This window comes from Aptenodytes forsteri, unplaced genomic scaffold (genome assembly GCF_000699145.1).
Source record: "Aptenodytes forsteri isolate BGI_AS27 unplaced genomic scaffold, ASM69914v1 Scaffold227, whole genome shotgun sequence".
Classification (NCBI taxonomy): Eukaryota; Metazoa; Chordata; class Aves; order Sphenisciformes; family Spheniscidae; genus Aptenodytes; species Aptenodytes forsteri.
Window position 1 is genome coordinate 898,452 of NW_008795365.1, and position 17,097 is coordinate 915,548.

The 17,097-nt window shown below is 43.0% G+C and overlaps 2 protein-coding genes across 3 annotated transcripts in view; both read right to left on the reverse strand.

Moving 5' to 3' along the window:
- The window catches only part of LOC103899721 (placenta-specific gene 8 protein), a 3,685-nt gene extending 3,514 nt beyond the window's left edge, over positions 1 to 171 (reverse strand). For both annotated transcript variants that reach the window (XM_009280231.2, XM_009280230.2), the window contains exon 1: positions 85 to 171. The gene's annotated coding sequence lies outside the window, so the exon portion shown is untranslated. The remainder of the gene's footprint in view (positions 1 to 84) is intronic.
- A 9,055-nt stretch (positions 172 to 9,226) lies between these two features.
- Positions 9,227 to 17,091, reverse strand: COQ2 (coenzyme Q2, polyprenyltransferase). The gene is made up of 6 exons (XM_009280232.2): positions 16,947 to 17,091; positions 14,786 to 14,907; positions 14,309 to 14,394; positions 13,278 to 13,411; positions 12,645 to 12,833; positions 9,227 to 9,757 (listed from the first exon to the last, which is right to left on the reverse strand). Exons 1-6 carry the CDS (start codon positions 17,001 to 17,003, stop codon positions 9,602 to 9,604), a joined length of 744 nt encoding a protein of 247 aa, XP_009278507.2. The 5' UTR covers positions 17,004 to 17,091; the 3' UTR covers positions 9,227 to 9,601.
- Between the last annotated feature and the right edge of the window lie 6 nt (positions 17,092 to 17,097).

Here is a 17,097-nt window from a genome sequence, read left to right on the forward strand (position 1 = left end):
GGGGGCATCTCTACTTTTGCACTATTTTCCTACTCTTCCCAGGCTAACAAGTTTTTACTATTTCCATGCTTTAAGAGAACCAACCTTCTGGTGAGCTGTCTCTGTCAGTGCAGGCTTCCTTGCCAGCCGGGGTCCTGTGCAGAGAGGTTCGGGGGAAGATGAAACTAAAACTTTCTCACTCTTGGAGGCTTTTATTGGCAGCCTTGCAGTGAGCAAGTATAATGGTGGGAGGTAACTGGAGGGGGAGGTCAGGAGCTGTGCCCTGTTTGTATGACTACAGGCTTAACACACATGCAGAGCACAACCTTTTTTTTTTTTTCTTCTTTTCCCAGAAATAAATCATAGACTGCTATTCATCTTTTAAAAAAATGGTTGCATGTATATCATCTTATTCCCATAATTCTGTGTACATGTGGTTGTTGTTTTGGGGAGAACAGCTCTGAATGATGTGCATTCGTTGGGATAGACATTTTTCTAACATTTTTCCCCAAAGAAAAAGCATACTTCTCGGACCCCAGACCAGGCTAAATGAAGAGCACCTCAGGATGCTTCACTCTGAGCTTTTCCCTTTCCTCAAGGAAAAGGCTTCGGACAAAGGGGTTGTGCAGATCTGCTTGCTTTCACAACCAGGCTTGGGCGACGGCAGGTGGGCAGCGTGGTGGCAAAAGGGGGCAGTGGCAGGGGCTCCTGGGTGGCCGAAATGTCCCTGCGGCACCCAGAGCAGCCCCTGCCCCAGCCTGCTGACGCAGGGGGCAGAACAGGACACTCTCAGTCAAAGCCAGCAACAGCTAAACCCATCTGCATCAGGGGGTGGCTCCCTGTGGGTCAGCACCCTGTGCCATGACACTGTGATGGGGGGAAGCCCCAGCCCCGACTGAACTCCTCCACCTTCATTCAGCCCCATATATGGAGGCAGCAGGACACGATGGTACCTTTGCTTTTAATCCTCTCCTCCATCTGCAGCAAGTGTGCTCCCTGCTCCTTCTTAGGGATGCATTTGGGTTTTCATTTCTGAATTAGTAAATACACCCCACGTGAAGGTTTTCTATAAAAATTAGTCTGAGTCCCTAAGTGCCTGTCACAAGGCACATAGCCCAGCTATTGTAAAATTAACTGAGTTCTTACACGCATCCGTTTCCCTCTATGTGATACTAATATTTACTATTTCTTCATTAACATGCCCCAAATATTTAACTGCTCATGCCCTGTGCAAGTCACTGAAAGTTTTGGATGCACTTCCACATTTCGTAGAGAAGCTGTGACACCAGGACAGCAGTTTTTGTTTCCCAGCATGATGTACAGAATGTGCAGAGAGCAGAGAGTGGGTCTGAGCGGCTGCTTGCCCAGGAGCAACGCAAGTTCAAAGCATCCCACGTGAAGTATTGATGGGGTGTTCCCCTTGTCTCTCGCCATCGACAAGAACAGGGGAAGGAGAAGTTTGGGTTAAACTGCAACTTACCAGCTTTGCCGGGATTTATGGTGCATTAAGTGGAGCCTTTTACCAATAGTGCTGCCGAGATGAGTGAGCTGTGCCCTGAAATGCTCCCCTTGGCTTTCAACAGCTCCAAAGTTTAACCGCGGCCGTCCCTGCTTTATGACAGGGCTGCCTGGCTGACCCCTGGCTGGATTGTACACTTTTTTTTTTTCAAAAACATTGCAAGAAGCTGCGGGAACTGAAGTTTGCAAAAAGTTGTAGTTGAGCAGATGCTTTCTAGAAGAGGAGACACCTGACATCCCACCAGCTGGCTAGACTAGGCTTATGCAAAATGCCAGCTAGCCTAGGAGTCTGCTGGAGAGGGAGGGAAATGGGAAGCTGAAATGCACGGTTGGTATGGGAGGTAACACATTAAAAAAAAAGCTCATCAAGCAAAGCTGAGAGCGAACATCCGCACAGTGATGTGGCTATGAAGCTCAGAGCGCCAGTGCTTGTGGGGCTGTGGAAGGGCTGCCTAGGGAAGGTGAGGGCCAGCAACAGCTTTCAGTCCTGGCCCCTTTCGTGTGGGAGCAGTCACTGGACTGCAAGCTGCTGGAACCCCTTGTGCCACAAACACCCAAACACAAGGTCCAGCACACAGCGGGGAGCTCACGGCTGGGGCCAAGGGCCTGCTGCAGCAGCTCACAGCCACAGCGTGTCAGACCCAAAGGAAAGTAGTAGAAGTGGTTTCACAGCCATCTGCAGTCGCATGCTAGCTTGGGCAAAGGTTTGTCACAAGATGCTTCACGCAGCCTGGCTGAACTTCTGCTTCCTGCACTCGTCGTCTGTTATTTCTCACCGTCCTTTCAATGGTGCCACTCTTCCTCTGGGTCACTCAGATTTACAGGACAAAGCCCTCTGGGAATCAAACTTCATCTCAGGAGCTTACGAGGTAAAAAACAACTAAGGTAAAAATCAACAATCAGATCAACCCCCTTGTAACAGACTAGTCCAACTTGTTAATTTTGTAACCTGCTACTTCATTAATTCCCTAACTTACAAATTCACTGACTCACACCCACACACAAGCAGAAGCGCTACCAGAGGGTGCGAGTGCGGGTCTTCCTGTCCCCATCCCCATCCACACATGGTGGTGGGAAGCAGAAGAACCTCAGCAGTCTGGCTGCTCTTGGGCCAGCTCCAGAGGCTTTTTTGGGTAAGCTGATCTGTGTCTACCTTCCAGCTTGGACATGTGCTCTGTGCCATTTCTACGGCCTCCCAAGAGTTTTATCCCAAGCTGCCAGCTGCTGCCACCACACTGCAGGGGACGATGGACCTTACCTTCTCCTGTCCCTTGTGTTTGGCATACATGATGCCCTTGCTTTAACCTGACAGCGCTGCTCCCAGCATACATGAGGAGCAGCACGTTAGCCCAACACCTAAGCAGGAGCTGAGTGAACAGCCACACGTGATGCGTCACGAAGTTAATCCAACATTAACCAAGGTATTGGCAGAATGACATCCAACACACTTTGCAACAGAATTTGACATGCGACAAGTACTTTTTAAATTTATTAATGTTACTTAGTAGAATAAGTTGTACTGTTGATTAAAAAGGGCCTTTACTACTTAATAACAAAGATGCTTTTTAAGACAGATGGGAGAAGGCAATCTGAGAGAGAGTTGGACTGGGAGAGATGATGTGCAAGAGGGGGAAGCTGTGCAGCTCCGCAACTGCTGCGTGCACGTGACAACAAGTCCTCTTCAGAGGAGAGCTTTGCTCACTTCCAGTTCAATGGCAGTCTCGTTTCTCCCCTCCATGTGCGTGTGATGCCTCTTGTATATGACTGGATTTCTTCTGTGTGATTTCATCCACCCAGCACCCAACATGCTCACCCCAATAGCCTCTCATGGTAGCTCCCTATGTGTTTAACCTCCAGTTTTCTGAAGTACCTTCTGACTTACCTTGGCGTAAATAGCACTGAGCAGCTCAAACTCTTGAAGGCAACTTTTTGGTCCCCCGCAGCATTGCCCCCGATTTCTTGAACAAGGTCTGAAGACAGCAGATACAACAGTCGCCACCTTTGCACCCGTTCCATGGCAGATGGCTTCCTTGTACGGCTGTCCCAAGATCTCAGAGGACCCCTGACAGCACAGCAGCTCACGACTGGGCTGAGAGACACAGGAAGGAGTAGGAGGACACTCTCCCCATCCTACCCAGTGTACGAGAAAAAACAGGTGACTGGTCCCTGGGTTGCGCTGGCAGCAGGCCAGCTGTGGGGAGCACCCTCACCAGATGAAGACCCAACAAGGGATGAACCTGCAGGTGCCAGAGCCCTGCTTGGGGTTGAGCAACTGGGTCTTTATCACCTGTCACCTGGGAGAGGAGGTACGCACTGCGACACCAGACCGTCAGCCTCTCCTTTACCCCGCTGAGAGCAACCTCAGCCCCATCCGCTTCACAGACAACCTGCGCTTACACAGCCTTGGCTTTCTGCCCTCGGTCTTCACCCCAAGCAGGAACGAGACAGGAGACCTCCCAGCCCCTCCATCTGAAAGATATGGTCAGTGCGACACCCTTTCCAGTGACCTGTCAAATCTTCCATTTAGTGCATTACTGCATCCACTGTGTGGTGTCATTGTCGGAGATGGAGTGAGACTGCACTTCACTCTGTAAGAGAGAAGCAACAATACACTTTATTGATAGAAAACAGTGAGTTAACAAAGTTCAATGGTAAATGTGACAGTGGTTTAACAAGATTCGATGGCAAGGTACGCTTAGATTATTTACTGCATAGAGGACAGGGTCAGACAAAACTGTCAGGGAGACCCTCTTGTTGAGTCATGAGGTTCAGAAAGGACCCTCTTGCTTTCTAAACTCCTTCTCAGAGAGGAGTCTAGGTGCGGCTGGATCCAATCCTAGTCCCAGACTTAGTCAACAGTTTATGTCTAAAGGATTATATATGCACAATTAATCCTTTATATCACTTAGCTAAGATTTCAAAGTTTAGCATGCTTAGCATCCACTTACTGAGGATCTGTTGCGGCAAGGAATCTCTCAACCTCGAGGAGTAACCTTGAGAGGCGTCCCTACTCAAGGGGAGATTCCGCTGTGCAGCCTGCTGCCGTGCAGGAGAGCTCAACGGGTCCTGGGCTGTCCACTATTTATAGAGTAACATGATTGACTTACAGTCGTACTTGTGTACCAGCAAGACGTTTGGGGCACTGGTTCAGACAGCCCTTGGCTACTGTATTGCCATCCGTCCCCAAAGTCCAGCATAAGCTGGATGCAGCCATCACGACCCCCGCTGATGGTCACTGCTTACGTGGGGAGGGGGCAAGCACGCCGCCACAGTCATGCACGCAGAAGTGGAGGGGAAAAAAAAAGCATCATGCCAACACTAAGCAAATAAATTCTTTAAGGTCCCTTCCAACCAATGCTTAAATAAAGCACAACAGTAATGCAGGTATTGCCAAAAAAAACCCATTATGGTGTACATAAAATCTGTGCTTTCCTTCATTTTTCTCTCAAGTACTTTTATTTCCATTTATCTATATCCTGAAAAAGTGGTTAATAGCATGACAGCATTTGGGGGAAAATAAGCTCTGATGAAGCTTGAAAATCTGTTTTACAAATATTTGGCCATGTTACAGCATGACAGCCAACACAAAATGCACACAGGTCTTTCTATTAGGCAGCCACCTAATGCTGTTGAAGTGTCTCCACAAAACAGTCCCCTCAGGCTATGCATGTGCTCTTGCCTGCAGGGTTAACTTGGAGATAAAATTATTTCCCTTCAATATACTTTTCATTCAGAGATGATCAATACTTTGATGCCAGTCCAGGAAAAAAACCAAGGTGCTGTGGAATGGGCGTGCAGTTGCTTTCCCTCCCCGCCTTCACAGCTTGTTACAGGCTTGGTTCTGCTTTTTATGCAGTTGAAGCAACATATTTTATATCAGATATTTCTCCTCATTACTCTACCTGTCATAGCCAAGAAGCTCTGCAATTTGGAGGAATTGTGTTCTGCTGGTGTAAACATTCGGGGGTGGGTTTTGTCTTTTTTTTTTTTTTCATTAGGGCAGAGACTTCCGCTCACTCTTCCAGAAATCAAAGCTGTATTTTTAAAAGTTTTGAACTTGGCATTTGAACACTGTTTTTTGTTGTTGGTTTTGTTTTGGTTTTTTAATTGTATTAGACCTCTTCCTGCTTAGCTCAGACAAAACCACGTGTGTACAACTGCCTGGCTGGGGGTAGGAGGGTGGTGGTTTTTAAATACCACCATCCAGGAAGTAAAGTGCTGTAAAACCGATGAGGATTTTTACAATTTCCTTTGTAATTCTGGTACTGTATCTAGCACACACTGTGTTAAAATTTGCTGTGGCCTTTTGCCTCGGTCACAAACTACAGGGAGGCATTGCAGGAAACTTGCTTCTCCAGTATGCCAGGAGCCTTCAGCTAGTACCGAAACTTCACATTATCCATGACCGGTCAACATCCACATTTTTTCTTGTCAGCTTTGTTTTGAAGCTTAAACGGATCTTCTCTCCTGGTATTTGCACTGTGATGTGTTTAGAAACAAATTAATGGCCCTTTCCCTGCTTTCACCAAAAGGAAAAAACAAAGAAGTGCCCACAAAATACATTCTCCCACTTCTGTTTACCACACCAGTCCTCATCACAACGGTTGTGCTTTCAGTGTCTTCCTTGAATACTGGCTAACCACAACGCCGTGCTGGCACAGGTGACGGGTTACCTTAGTTTTCAGCCGTCTTTTTAGTGACTTCAGCCCACAGGATGCTCTGATCTTTCCACACGCTGACCCACCTTTCTGACTTTGAGTCGAGCTCCCTTTGTGTTCCCACATCATGCTACCAGTGGCTGGTGCTATGCCTGACCTCCTGACGGGGTGACCCCCTGCAGCCGGACTGCCTTCCAGCCACACTGGCTGTCCCATGCCCTCCGGCCCATGCTGTTTGCACACCACAGTTCCTGAGCTAGGTATGAGCAGCGCATACCTTCCTGAAATTAGAGGGAGGGAAAAATCTGATCCCCTTGCATTAACGAGACCATATTTACCAAGAAATACACGAATTGCAAAATCCAGGCACAATTCCCCTTGGATGACCCTATGGCCGAGTCCCTCCCCCTGGCAAAGGTGAGTGTGAAAGCTCCCATGTGCCACTGGCCCAAGCGGGCTTCTGAGTCAAAGATCCAGCCCCACCACAAAGGGCTGCCGATGCCTTGGCAACCCCTCCTCATATCCCCGTGGGAACTAGCACCCCTGCGTAGGAACGGCTACTCCTGAACAAAGAGCTGGCGTTGCTTTGATACACCTTTCTACAAAGTACAATGGGAGCACACAAAGGAAAGCGTTTGTGTTGGTTAGAGTTTTCTGTTTTGCTGAGGAAGTGCCAGTGTTTCACATCTGCCTTTGCAAGGCACATTTGACCTTCCTGCTGCCTCCAAAAGCATTTGTTATCTCAATGTCCTGTGGAGGAACATTTTGAAAAGGAAGGGGAGGAGAAATGCAACATTTGACACTGGAGGAGAAACTTCTAGAGGACACTGTTTATTTGTGCAAAAGCACGCTAGCTAATAATGAAGCTGCTGCTTAGAGATAGGTGTATTTGAGAATTGTTTAACAGACTGTATCTAAATACAGCGGAGAGTGTCTTTGTGAAGATTTGGTATGGAATAGCTTGGGAATGGAAGGAGAAGAGAAGATACGCACATATACCTGCCAGCAGATACAAACAGGGCTTTAGCCAGGAAGTAGTTCAGCCTTTGTCTCTCTTGCACTTAAAAAGTTATTTCTTATTTCTGTGTATTAATCATAAAATGCTCATGCAAATAACACTCTTGGTATTACAGCCTAGAACCTAAACCTTTCTTCATTTTTCAGGCAATGAACCTAAAATACAGCTATGGCTTATCTTTGTAAAATGCATTTTGAGATGAATTTGGAAAACCCCCACAGAAAACATGCAATGATTTTCAAGTTTAGGACACGAGGACTGTTTTGAAACTTGAATTTCTACTCTATTTAGCTACACCTTCTTCTTCCTCTCAGTACAAGACAGACACTTGCTTGTGACCAGTTGTCATCGGACAAAGGACACCAGTAGGTTCAAAGGAACTACAAAATGTGAGCTCTTCCCCAATCTAAGCTACTTAAAGACACTTTAGCATGTTAAAAATGGATTAATAACTTTTGCCACAACCTCTCTAAGGTAATATTACAAGTATTAAGAAACTGATCCATACAAATTACATCGTAAGACTTTTTTATTAGTAGTAAATGCCTTATAACCAAAGTTCAACACGAAGTTGGATGCATCCAACGCTCCCTCTACAAAATGCAACTTTGTCACAGAATTGTTCAGAAACTTATTATTCTTCATTTTTAAACTGCTTTTCTTCAACTAAATACTTCCTCCACCCCAAAATTATAAACCCTATTTAAGAACAATTTCTGTGTAAGGACCAAGGAGGCCCTAAAAGCAGTTACGCTTCCTAACATTTTCACGTATTTCTATCTTATATGCAGTCAGGCTGAAAAATCTGCTCTAATTTGCTCAAAATATATTTGACATCACTTGTTTAAATAGTAAAAGAAAAAACAAGTTTACAAGGTGTACATTAAAAACAGTAAGTGTTCAGAACCCACAGAAGTCTGTTCCAGCCCCAAATAGGATCTTCTGTGACCAAAGCCATTGACTCATTATACGCTTTCTCATTTCCCTGCAACAGGAACTTCTTCGCCTGTGCAGCATCATCGGTAATGCAAAACTACAGTTAGCAAACCCTGAACGCATGGCTCTGGACTGCAATGTCTCTCAGACATATCGGTTTAAATAACCTTAAAATATGATACCCATCCTCAGAGCTAGAGCAGTACGCAGCCGTATTTTTGGTGCGACTGCATGCACAGTTGTGCCCCACCACTCAAGGAGCAGAGCAGACATCAGGAAAGGTTGTTGGAATACCATAATGAGTTTGGCAACTAAACGCTCTGCATCACTGAACCACAGCCCCACGTGCAGGCATCTGCAAGCCACCTGTGGAGAACAGCGCGCTTGCATTGCCTACCAGTATGTAAACCGAGACAAACTCCACCGTATCATTTTCCCAGAACAGGCGTGTCCGTTGCTCCTTCCACAGAAATTAATTCCAGAACGCGCCACACAAGCTCTTTAACACCATGAGTCAAAGAAAAGCGTAACTACCGTGCAAATCATGTAACTGAGAGAGCATAAACCCGTTGAAAACATGAATGGTTTGGAGCAGTGTAATTGTTAGCCTGCAGTTGCTATTTTTATTGTTTATGGGCAGCCTCCTATAAACAAGTTCTTCCTGTAAGACTAGAAATAAAACCAGTAGGCATAAGTCAAAACGAATAGAATTAAAAAATAAAAATAAGAAAATGAGGATCACTTTGCATGATGAATTCGTAGCTCAGGGTCAACCACCAGTCACGCACACTTGGCAATAGCTCAGGGCTGCTCTGTTTTTAAGTCAGTAGTCTGTGTTCAAATCATTCTTGATGAACGAGCTCAGCTCACTCTATGCAGGCAACTTTGCAGAAGCCTGTTCTTTTCACACGAAGAAGAACCACTGCCAGCAATCTCAGCAAGAGCAAAAGGTGATTTAAAATACTTCTCTGTTGACTTCTTATTCTGGACCTCACACACTCGCAGAGTCCTGGCTGCTTCTAGGCATCTCAGGATAAAAACTGTTACTGCAATTCTTTCACGCAACAAGCTCCAACTCAAACTGAAAATTATTCAAGTAATAAATAAGAACACCAAACATGTCCAGCCAGATTTTATTTACATCCTGAAATTACTTTGCATTTTCCAATGTGCTGTCACTAAGAGACATCTGTTGCATGTAAAATCTTGGGCTCACAGTCTTGAGAGGTTGACAGAAGTTTGCTTGTACTACACAGGACCAGCAGAGCAGCTTCACTTGTTGAAGCTTCTATGGAGGTTGAAGTCATTTAAGGATAATCTCAACTTACATTGTAGGATAATCTCATTTGCATGTTTTTAGAAACAAGAATGGTTTCACCAGCTTTTATAAATAAACAGTATAAAGCAGCTATAGTTATGTTAAATGTGTTTTCCTTCTTACAGTACTTACATTTTAGCTGGACTAAAATATCAGTATTTATAGTAATTTCAACTACTTGTTTTCTAAAGGCTCTTCTACATTTTTTGAGTCTTTTTGTTTCCACAGATTTCCAAGCACAATCCCTATGAAGAGCAGAACTCCTACGGTACGATTTGAAGCAAATTTCTTCCAACAGTCTTCAGGTTTGTCTATGTCCAAAGTGTAAATCTGCAAAAGCACAGTATAACATTCTAGCATTATTATTCCACAGACTCATACACATTTGACACATCACAAAAAGACACAAAAAGGTCTGTAACTTCAAAAACTGAATCTCAAATTCTGAAGTCTACCCTTGCCTCCACAAGAAACAGGAATACTCTGCTTACAAAGGATTTTTAGCATAACTGGCATCTATGTTTACTTGACAGATTTATTCAACATACAGCAGAAAAGTCAAGGATCACATACGAACACGATTCCTGGACCCTCTCAATGAAGGACCGTATAAACAGCCTGGATACTGGTGTATCTGGTTTGATATGTTAAAATGTAAAAATATCTGGGCATGTAAATAAGTCTTTTTGAGATTTTCCTTGGTAGGTAGCCACCTAATTGTTCAATGGGAACTTTAAATAAAAATACCCCCCCCCCCCCCCCACCCCCCCGCCCCAAGCAAACTAATGCACCGGAAGGTGCCCAGCCCTGCCTCACCACACAGGGCTGGTTTAGTCCAGTCGCTCTTAGGTTCAACCCTCTTGCAAAGAAGAACCAGGACACCTGCAACCCTGCAACGAAGCAAGGCTTTGTTGCTCCGTGTTTCAGTAGAGACAAGGCACTGGAGAGCCAGCAGTGAACCAAGCTAACTGGAATGCACCGGAAGGTGCCCAGCCCTGCCTCACCACACAGGGCTGGTTTAGTCCAGTCGCTCTTAGCCATGTCCGTTCAACCCTCTTGCAAAGAAGAACCAGGACACCTGCAACAACAGCTAGAAGCAAGGCTTGCCCAGCTTGGCAACTGTCTGCTGTGAGTCACAACTAAGGATAATAAAAACTACACAATGCAGCAAGAGCAAAGTTACTGAAAAACATTCCTGGAAACAAAAGTTGGTGCAAAAGTCTTTAGAAGGATGACAAGAGGAAATGTTAAGCAGAACAAGTGAAAGAATTAACAGAGAAGTACCCCCCAAAACCTCAAACCTTGCAATTCAGCCTCTGAAGAAGTCAAAACAGAAAGTATCCAACTAAAAGAAGTGAAACCTTCCCTGGGAAACCTGTTCCTCTGCTATTTGCGGTTGTACAGAGGCGACAGGGCTGGGTTCTGATCAAATAATCTGAAACGTTGTCCACAAGCTTCTAAAACGTGGTGTTATCAACACTCTTGAAAACCTCTCAGCCCCTCAAGCACAGGGGACTGAAAACACTGAAATGACAAATAAAACCCAAAAGCAGCCAAGCCATGAGATATACCATCAGAAATGCAAACCAAATAAAATATGTTATTTTTCTGTCAGTGAACTTCTTGCGTGGGATAGAAATTTGACATCTTCATGACCCAAATTCCTCTGTCTCAGGCACAAATTCAATGAATTAAGGAAAATCTACCTGCGGCTTACTAAATGCGCCTTACTCAGCTTTCTAAACTCAGTTAGTTAAGCACACATTCAGAAATATTGAACAAGAAGATAAGCATGAGAATGTTTAGGCAGAACTAATATTAAAATAATCACTCAAAAAGAAGCTACTCTGTGGTACATAGAACAATGCTGCTTTTGTGACTTTGACAATCTACACAACCGTTGTGCGCTCTTCACCACTTACATTCAATAGGTCTGCATTCTCACTTATTTATAAGAACCCTCCCTGCAGGCAAGTAATTTCCATTTGTGCCAAAACTACAATGTAAGGCCTCTCTGATAATTCAAACTGTAAATGATTATGCAGCGGAACGTAGTATTCTTTCCCTCATAGATTTCCAAGCACAATTGCTATGAAAAGCAGTGGCTGACAAGTACCAGACTACATCACCACAAGAATTCTTTTACTCACAGGTATGTTTAATATCCATCGCCTGCATCAGCTCCCCCCATTAAAGTGTAACCTAAGTCTAATGTGCTTTAAAAAGTTTCACGATAACCACAAACTTAACTTCTCAGACTGTTGATAGTTTTACTACTTGCAACGCACAAACCTCATTGCTATCACTCACCTATCAAGACCAGCAATTAATTTTCATATAGACTGACTTGTCACTACAAGACTGTGCAATGCAGTTGTTGGGATTCAGAAAGAACAGGGTAACAAGATCCTATCTGCTTCCTTTACTGACAAAGCTAATTTCTTTCTTTCTGTTATTCATTAAAATTTATAAACTAATACAACTACAAGACTGAACTGGATTGTTCTCTGCTATAAAAAGAACTGTGAATTAGAACTGACAATTACCATAAAATTATAGTAGTAACATCTGCTACAGGTGGTAGTGAACAAGCCATAGAAAATTTTGTTATACTGTCAGATCCCAGATGAAGCTCCAGACCACACTACAGAATAATTATTTGGATGTAGAATTAACCATCTCTGAGAGACAGAACATGCAACATTCATTTTCATATAGCTACTGTACAGCATGTTATTAAAAAAAAAGCCTGCGTGTCCTTGATGCTGTAGACCATATAATCTTTTAAAGTAAGTGAACGATCATAATATACATCAATTGCAGTCTCAGATCATATGTGCCAGACATAGCAAGAACTGTATCAGAACAGTAAAAACTGCACAATCTTGCAGGATATTGAGGTGGATCTAGCTTCAGCTGCTACTGGAAGCGAGAAGAAAACCGTTCCCTTGAGATCACAGCTTAACGCGAGGCAGTTCTTTTGGTTAGGAACATATTGAAAACCAATGCTCTACAGTCTGTGGACACTGGAAGTCTCTTCAAACAAAAGGTCTGCAAAAGGTACTTAAGAGAAGCAAGCTTATTGTCAGAAGACTTCAGTTCTCTTTACAGGAATTGGGTTTTTTTAGGTAGTTGGCGAATTGATGGGGGTTGAAAAGCACTCTGATTTCTTATCAAGAACTTCCACATGGAAAAAGTATAAATAAATCCATCAAACCTGGTGTGCTAGGTGAGCCCCTGTGGCAGCCACCACTGAGTAATACGGGAATGTCTGGTTACAATTCATTCCTGCCACACACAAACTCAGGAGCATTGCAAGGCTGAAGCCACTGAGCCACTGCTTCGTATCCTCCTTGAACTGTAATGCTGTTGACTTCACACCGATAATGATGTCGTCCCTCTTATCCTAGAAGAAAGGATGAATTAGCAAAAAACCCACAATCCAACTGCCACTTCATAAGGAAAATAAAAAGGGGGGCCTTGCTTAAGTTTCCAACGCTTATTAGGAACCCAATTTAAGTGCATTTGTAGGTCCCTGCATTAAAATTTAAATTAGAAGGTTGGTCCTTAGAGCTGCTTTAGCAGCCAAGAGCTAATACCAACGTCAAAGTTATTTACACAATGCAAATGCACAAGCACACAAACTGCATTATACCTCCAGCTTTCTACCTGATACGTAAAACATTTACAAACAGCAATAAAGGTCCAAGGGCTGGGGTTTCTTTGGTGCTGTTTTAGCTCAGCTGAGGGTGAAGAACTGCAACAGATTAGTACTGCTCTTTGACAACAAAGTTGTAAATTAAACACACAAACATACACAGCTATCTAAAATTTCCCACTGTTACTCTACCTGATGTGCGTAAATGGTATCGTATACCAGCGTCCACATTACTCCAGCTAAGTACAAGGGCAAACACACAGACCACTCACATGACCCTTTGATGGCAGACCAGCCAAGAAGAGCTCCCCAATTAAATGTAAATCCTAAAAACATAAAGAGAGTAAAAAAAAGAAAAAAAGTTACAAGATTGCCAGGAGCAATCTAAATTACATGTATAGAATTAAGTATTTGTTCAAGTGCACAAAAAGCTGCTGATATGATATACAATACTGGCATCTCTATTTTTCTACCATTTATTTTCACTCAGGTAATAAACACAAGTAATTTGACATTAAGTACTCTGGACATACAAGGAGAAATATGTATATCCACACATTTTTCCCCAATTTAAATTTGACTTCACTAGCATAGGGAAACATTTGCACAGAACTATTCCAGTGTACCCAAACAACGGGTCTAAAGTTAAAACACTTAAATGTCAGTATAACAAAAGTTGTCAGTATAACTGACTGCAAAAGAGTGCACAGCAGCCAACTATGGTACTTCAAGGCCGAAAATGACAATTTTGGTTGAAAAAGCTGAAGGCAGCTGGAATGTGAAGGCCAAGATACAAAGATATGTTTTAGTAGCTGAACGTGAAATACAACCACCATCAGTTTCTGCACAGGAGTTATTTTAGAGGCTGAAGACTGAAATGCAGGACAAATGCATGTTTAAGAAAGGTTTCGAGATAACCCCGAAACTAAAGCTGATTCTCAAATGACAAATATTTATTTTCTCCCTCCCTTTCTCCCTCCCCTCACCCTGTCAAAATAAGGAGCTGATTTTTAACAAAAAAAACCCAAACCCAAACATCAACTCTTATAGGTGTTATAAATTGTTTAAGAAGCTTCTGGCACAGCAGAACTTTGTCTATAAGGTATTTTTATTTTAATATAAAGTTATAAAAAAATGAGATCGCTGAAGTTCAATTACTAATTTGTAAAACACCCCAAAAACTACACCTGAAGAAAAAAATAGTAAAAATATTTCCAGCTCACCCAAAACTAACTGTGGCCAATATGTTATTCTCTTCATCAGAGGGTAGGTGATCACAAGAGACAAAGAGGCTGCTCCCAGAACGATACTGTAAAAATCATAGAATCATAGAATAGTTTGGGTTGGAAGGGACCTCTAAAGGTCATCTAGTCCAACCCCCCTGCTGTGGGCAGGGACATCTTCAACTAAATCAGATTGCTCAGAGCCCCCTCCAACCTGACCTTGAATGTTTCCAGGGATGGAAACTCTTGGTAAAAGTACCAAGAGGTTTATTGTTTGCCAGTCCGAAGATCACAAGATATAGTGGAGCATTACAGGAGCTGTACATAGTACTGAACTAATTCTTTTACTTTCAAATACAATTCCATGACTAATAACCTCCTCCCTCTGCCCCCAACATCTTTTCTGCTGAAAATCTCTGTGCTTAACTCTGGACCTGGAATGAAATTTTAAAAAACAAAAGATAACTTATACGTCACCTATAGTAATTCAGACACATAAGCACACAAAGTGCCAAGCTAAGCTGTCCCCCAAGAAAAATGAAGGAGTGAAAAGTGGAGATATCTCCAGCTGCCAGGGGCCTACTTGCTGTCCTCGCAACCTAAAAATGGAAAGAATAATGTTAATACGAAATCCAACATAACACATTCTAATGTATCTTAAAACTAAAAGTCACGCCATTGGTATATAAGCGGAAAAATAAACAGAAACAGGTCACAGAATGTATGAGACGGGGTTCCTTCAACGATACAAACCTAGCATATCATCACGGACACGAGCTGTATTTCTAAGCAGCAGCGCTTATCATAGAAGCATGCAAGCTTTAAAAACTACAGCAGAAATAACGTGCCACTTGTGTGCAATGAGACTGATTAGAAACACTGTAGACATCTTGTATATGAACTTTATTAGCTTAGGAAAAAAAAAAAACAGACTTAAAAAGTTGTGAGCTAACTATCCCACTTTCGAGCAGCACTTCTGTGCTTACATGCTTTAAAGTGATTGCCATGTAAAATATTGTAAAGATGCAGGGCTTCTCTAGCACACATAACCATTGTTAATAACAGTGAAAGGACAATTACTTTAATCCTAGTCGGGATACAATGGAGTTTAGAAACTCTGTCTGGAACAAGAAATCATACAAGGCAAACTGAAGAAAGAAACAACTATCAGAAAAAAGTTAAACTGAAACGTATGGTGAGTTACTTGCCAAAGGTGACCATTGCCAAAAAAAAAAAACCAAACCCAGACAAAAGTTTTGCATGTTGATGAAAGTGGTGTAAAGTCTATTCGAAGAGGTTCATAAGCCAACTTTTTACAGAATACTATGTATGTATAAAGTGTTCTGCATATGCTTTAATAACGTGAATTTAAATGAACTCTTAGTTTGTTCTCCTCCCCCAATCAGGTTATGTTAAACGTCAAATACCACTTTTGCAGTTTGAACATGCACTTAACATATTTGTGACCAATTCCACTGCACATCGTAACCCAACATGGGACGTTTCATTTAAAGAAAAGGAAAGAAAACATTTACCAAATAATCAGTAACATAAAATCTAAAACCCCAAACCACCGTCACCAACACAAGTCAACATCCTGCTATTGACTCGGCCTCTATCGCACTTGTTTTGAAGATGTCTTTTTAAGGTATGTAATAAAGAGCTGCGATGGGAATTTTTAAAACTTTACATCCAGCCACATCACATTAATGCATAAATGAATTTATTATATTGAAAATTCCATCTCACTAATCACACACCCCACCCTGTCAAATATTTTTAGTATATGTAGTTGTTAATAACCTCTGAACCCTAAACCATCCCAAGCTGCCACAAAACTTGTACTGATTCATCGCCTTCCCAATAGCACAAATACAACAGTGCTTAAGAAGAACTTCACATATCGGATCGGCTCATTATCTTGCCTCTTGCCAGCACCGAAACCCAAAACCAGAGGAACAATACAGGAACAGGAAACAGGACAAGCAGTGACACATCACCAGGCTACTCCCCTCCAAGCCAGCAACTGTGCACATTTCAGCATCTGACACTGGGCACTGCCTTTTGCTTATTTACCTCTTCTGAACAAAAGGGCGATGAAAAATACAACATAATAGAAGAGGATTAGCTCAGGGTTGGGCATGATATTCTTAACAGCCATTCTCATGAAGGAATTAACAATACTCAAGGAAACCCTGCTCCTGAAAATTTAAAAAAAAAAAAAAAAAAAAAGTGGTTCTTGGGTAGATCATAACTAGCAAGTGTAGCAAAAAAGTGTTATTTTGTTCTGTCATGCAAAACAAAGTTGAAAAATAAGCTTGTTCAAGTACTACCTACAGCTGACAACAACATATATTTTATTTTACACAGAGGTAAGTACTCTAGAAGACTTATTACAGTCCTAGACAGAGAAATGTTATACAAAATAAAATGATTTCTACTATTCTAGGAGGAAACGCAGACAAATTAATTGCATGCGTCTCAGATAGAAACACAGAGGAATTTCTGAACCTGGAGCCCTCTGCCTGCACTCAGCAAGGAATCAGTGGTGACGCTGGAAATGAGCAGACATGTACTTGGTTAATTAACCAGCAATTCACTTCCCTAGGTCTCTGCAAGCCCACGGGGGTTTCGCCACCTTTTTGTCATAGTCACGATCCCACATGTCATTGATCGTGCAGCCGGCTCCGCGCATGAGCACCGCTCCGACGCCGAACAGGGACAGCACGTGCCAGTCCGGGAGGCAGCCCGGCTCGGCCGCCAAGCCGATGCTCCAGGTGCACGGCAGG

What these genes read in the sequence shown, in the direction of transcription:
- COQ2 (XM_009280232.2), bottom strand. Translation starts at nt 17,003, where the DNA reads ATGCGCGGAGCCGGCTGCACGATCAATGACATGTGGGATCGTGACTAT. An exon ending in ATGTGTCTGAATTACTATAG is followed by an intron (nt 14,395 to 14,785) that starts GTGACGTATAAG and finishes TGATTTTTACAG; the next exon opens with TATCGTTCTGGGAGCAGCCT. An exon ending in ATACCATTTACGCACATCAG is followed by an intron (nt 12,834 to 13,277) that starts GTAGAGTAACAG and finishes CCTTTCTTCTAG; the next exon opens with GATAAGAGGGACGACATCAT.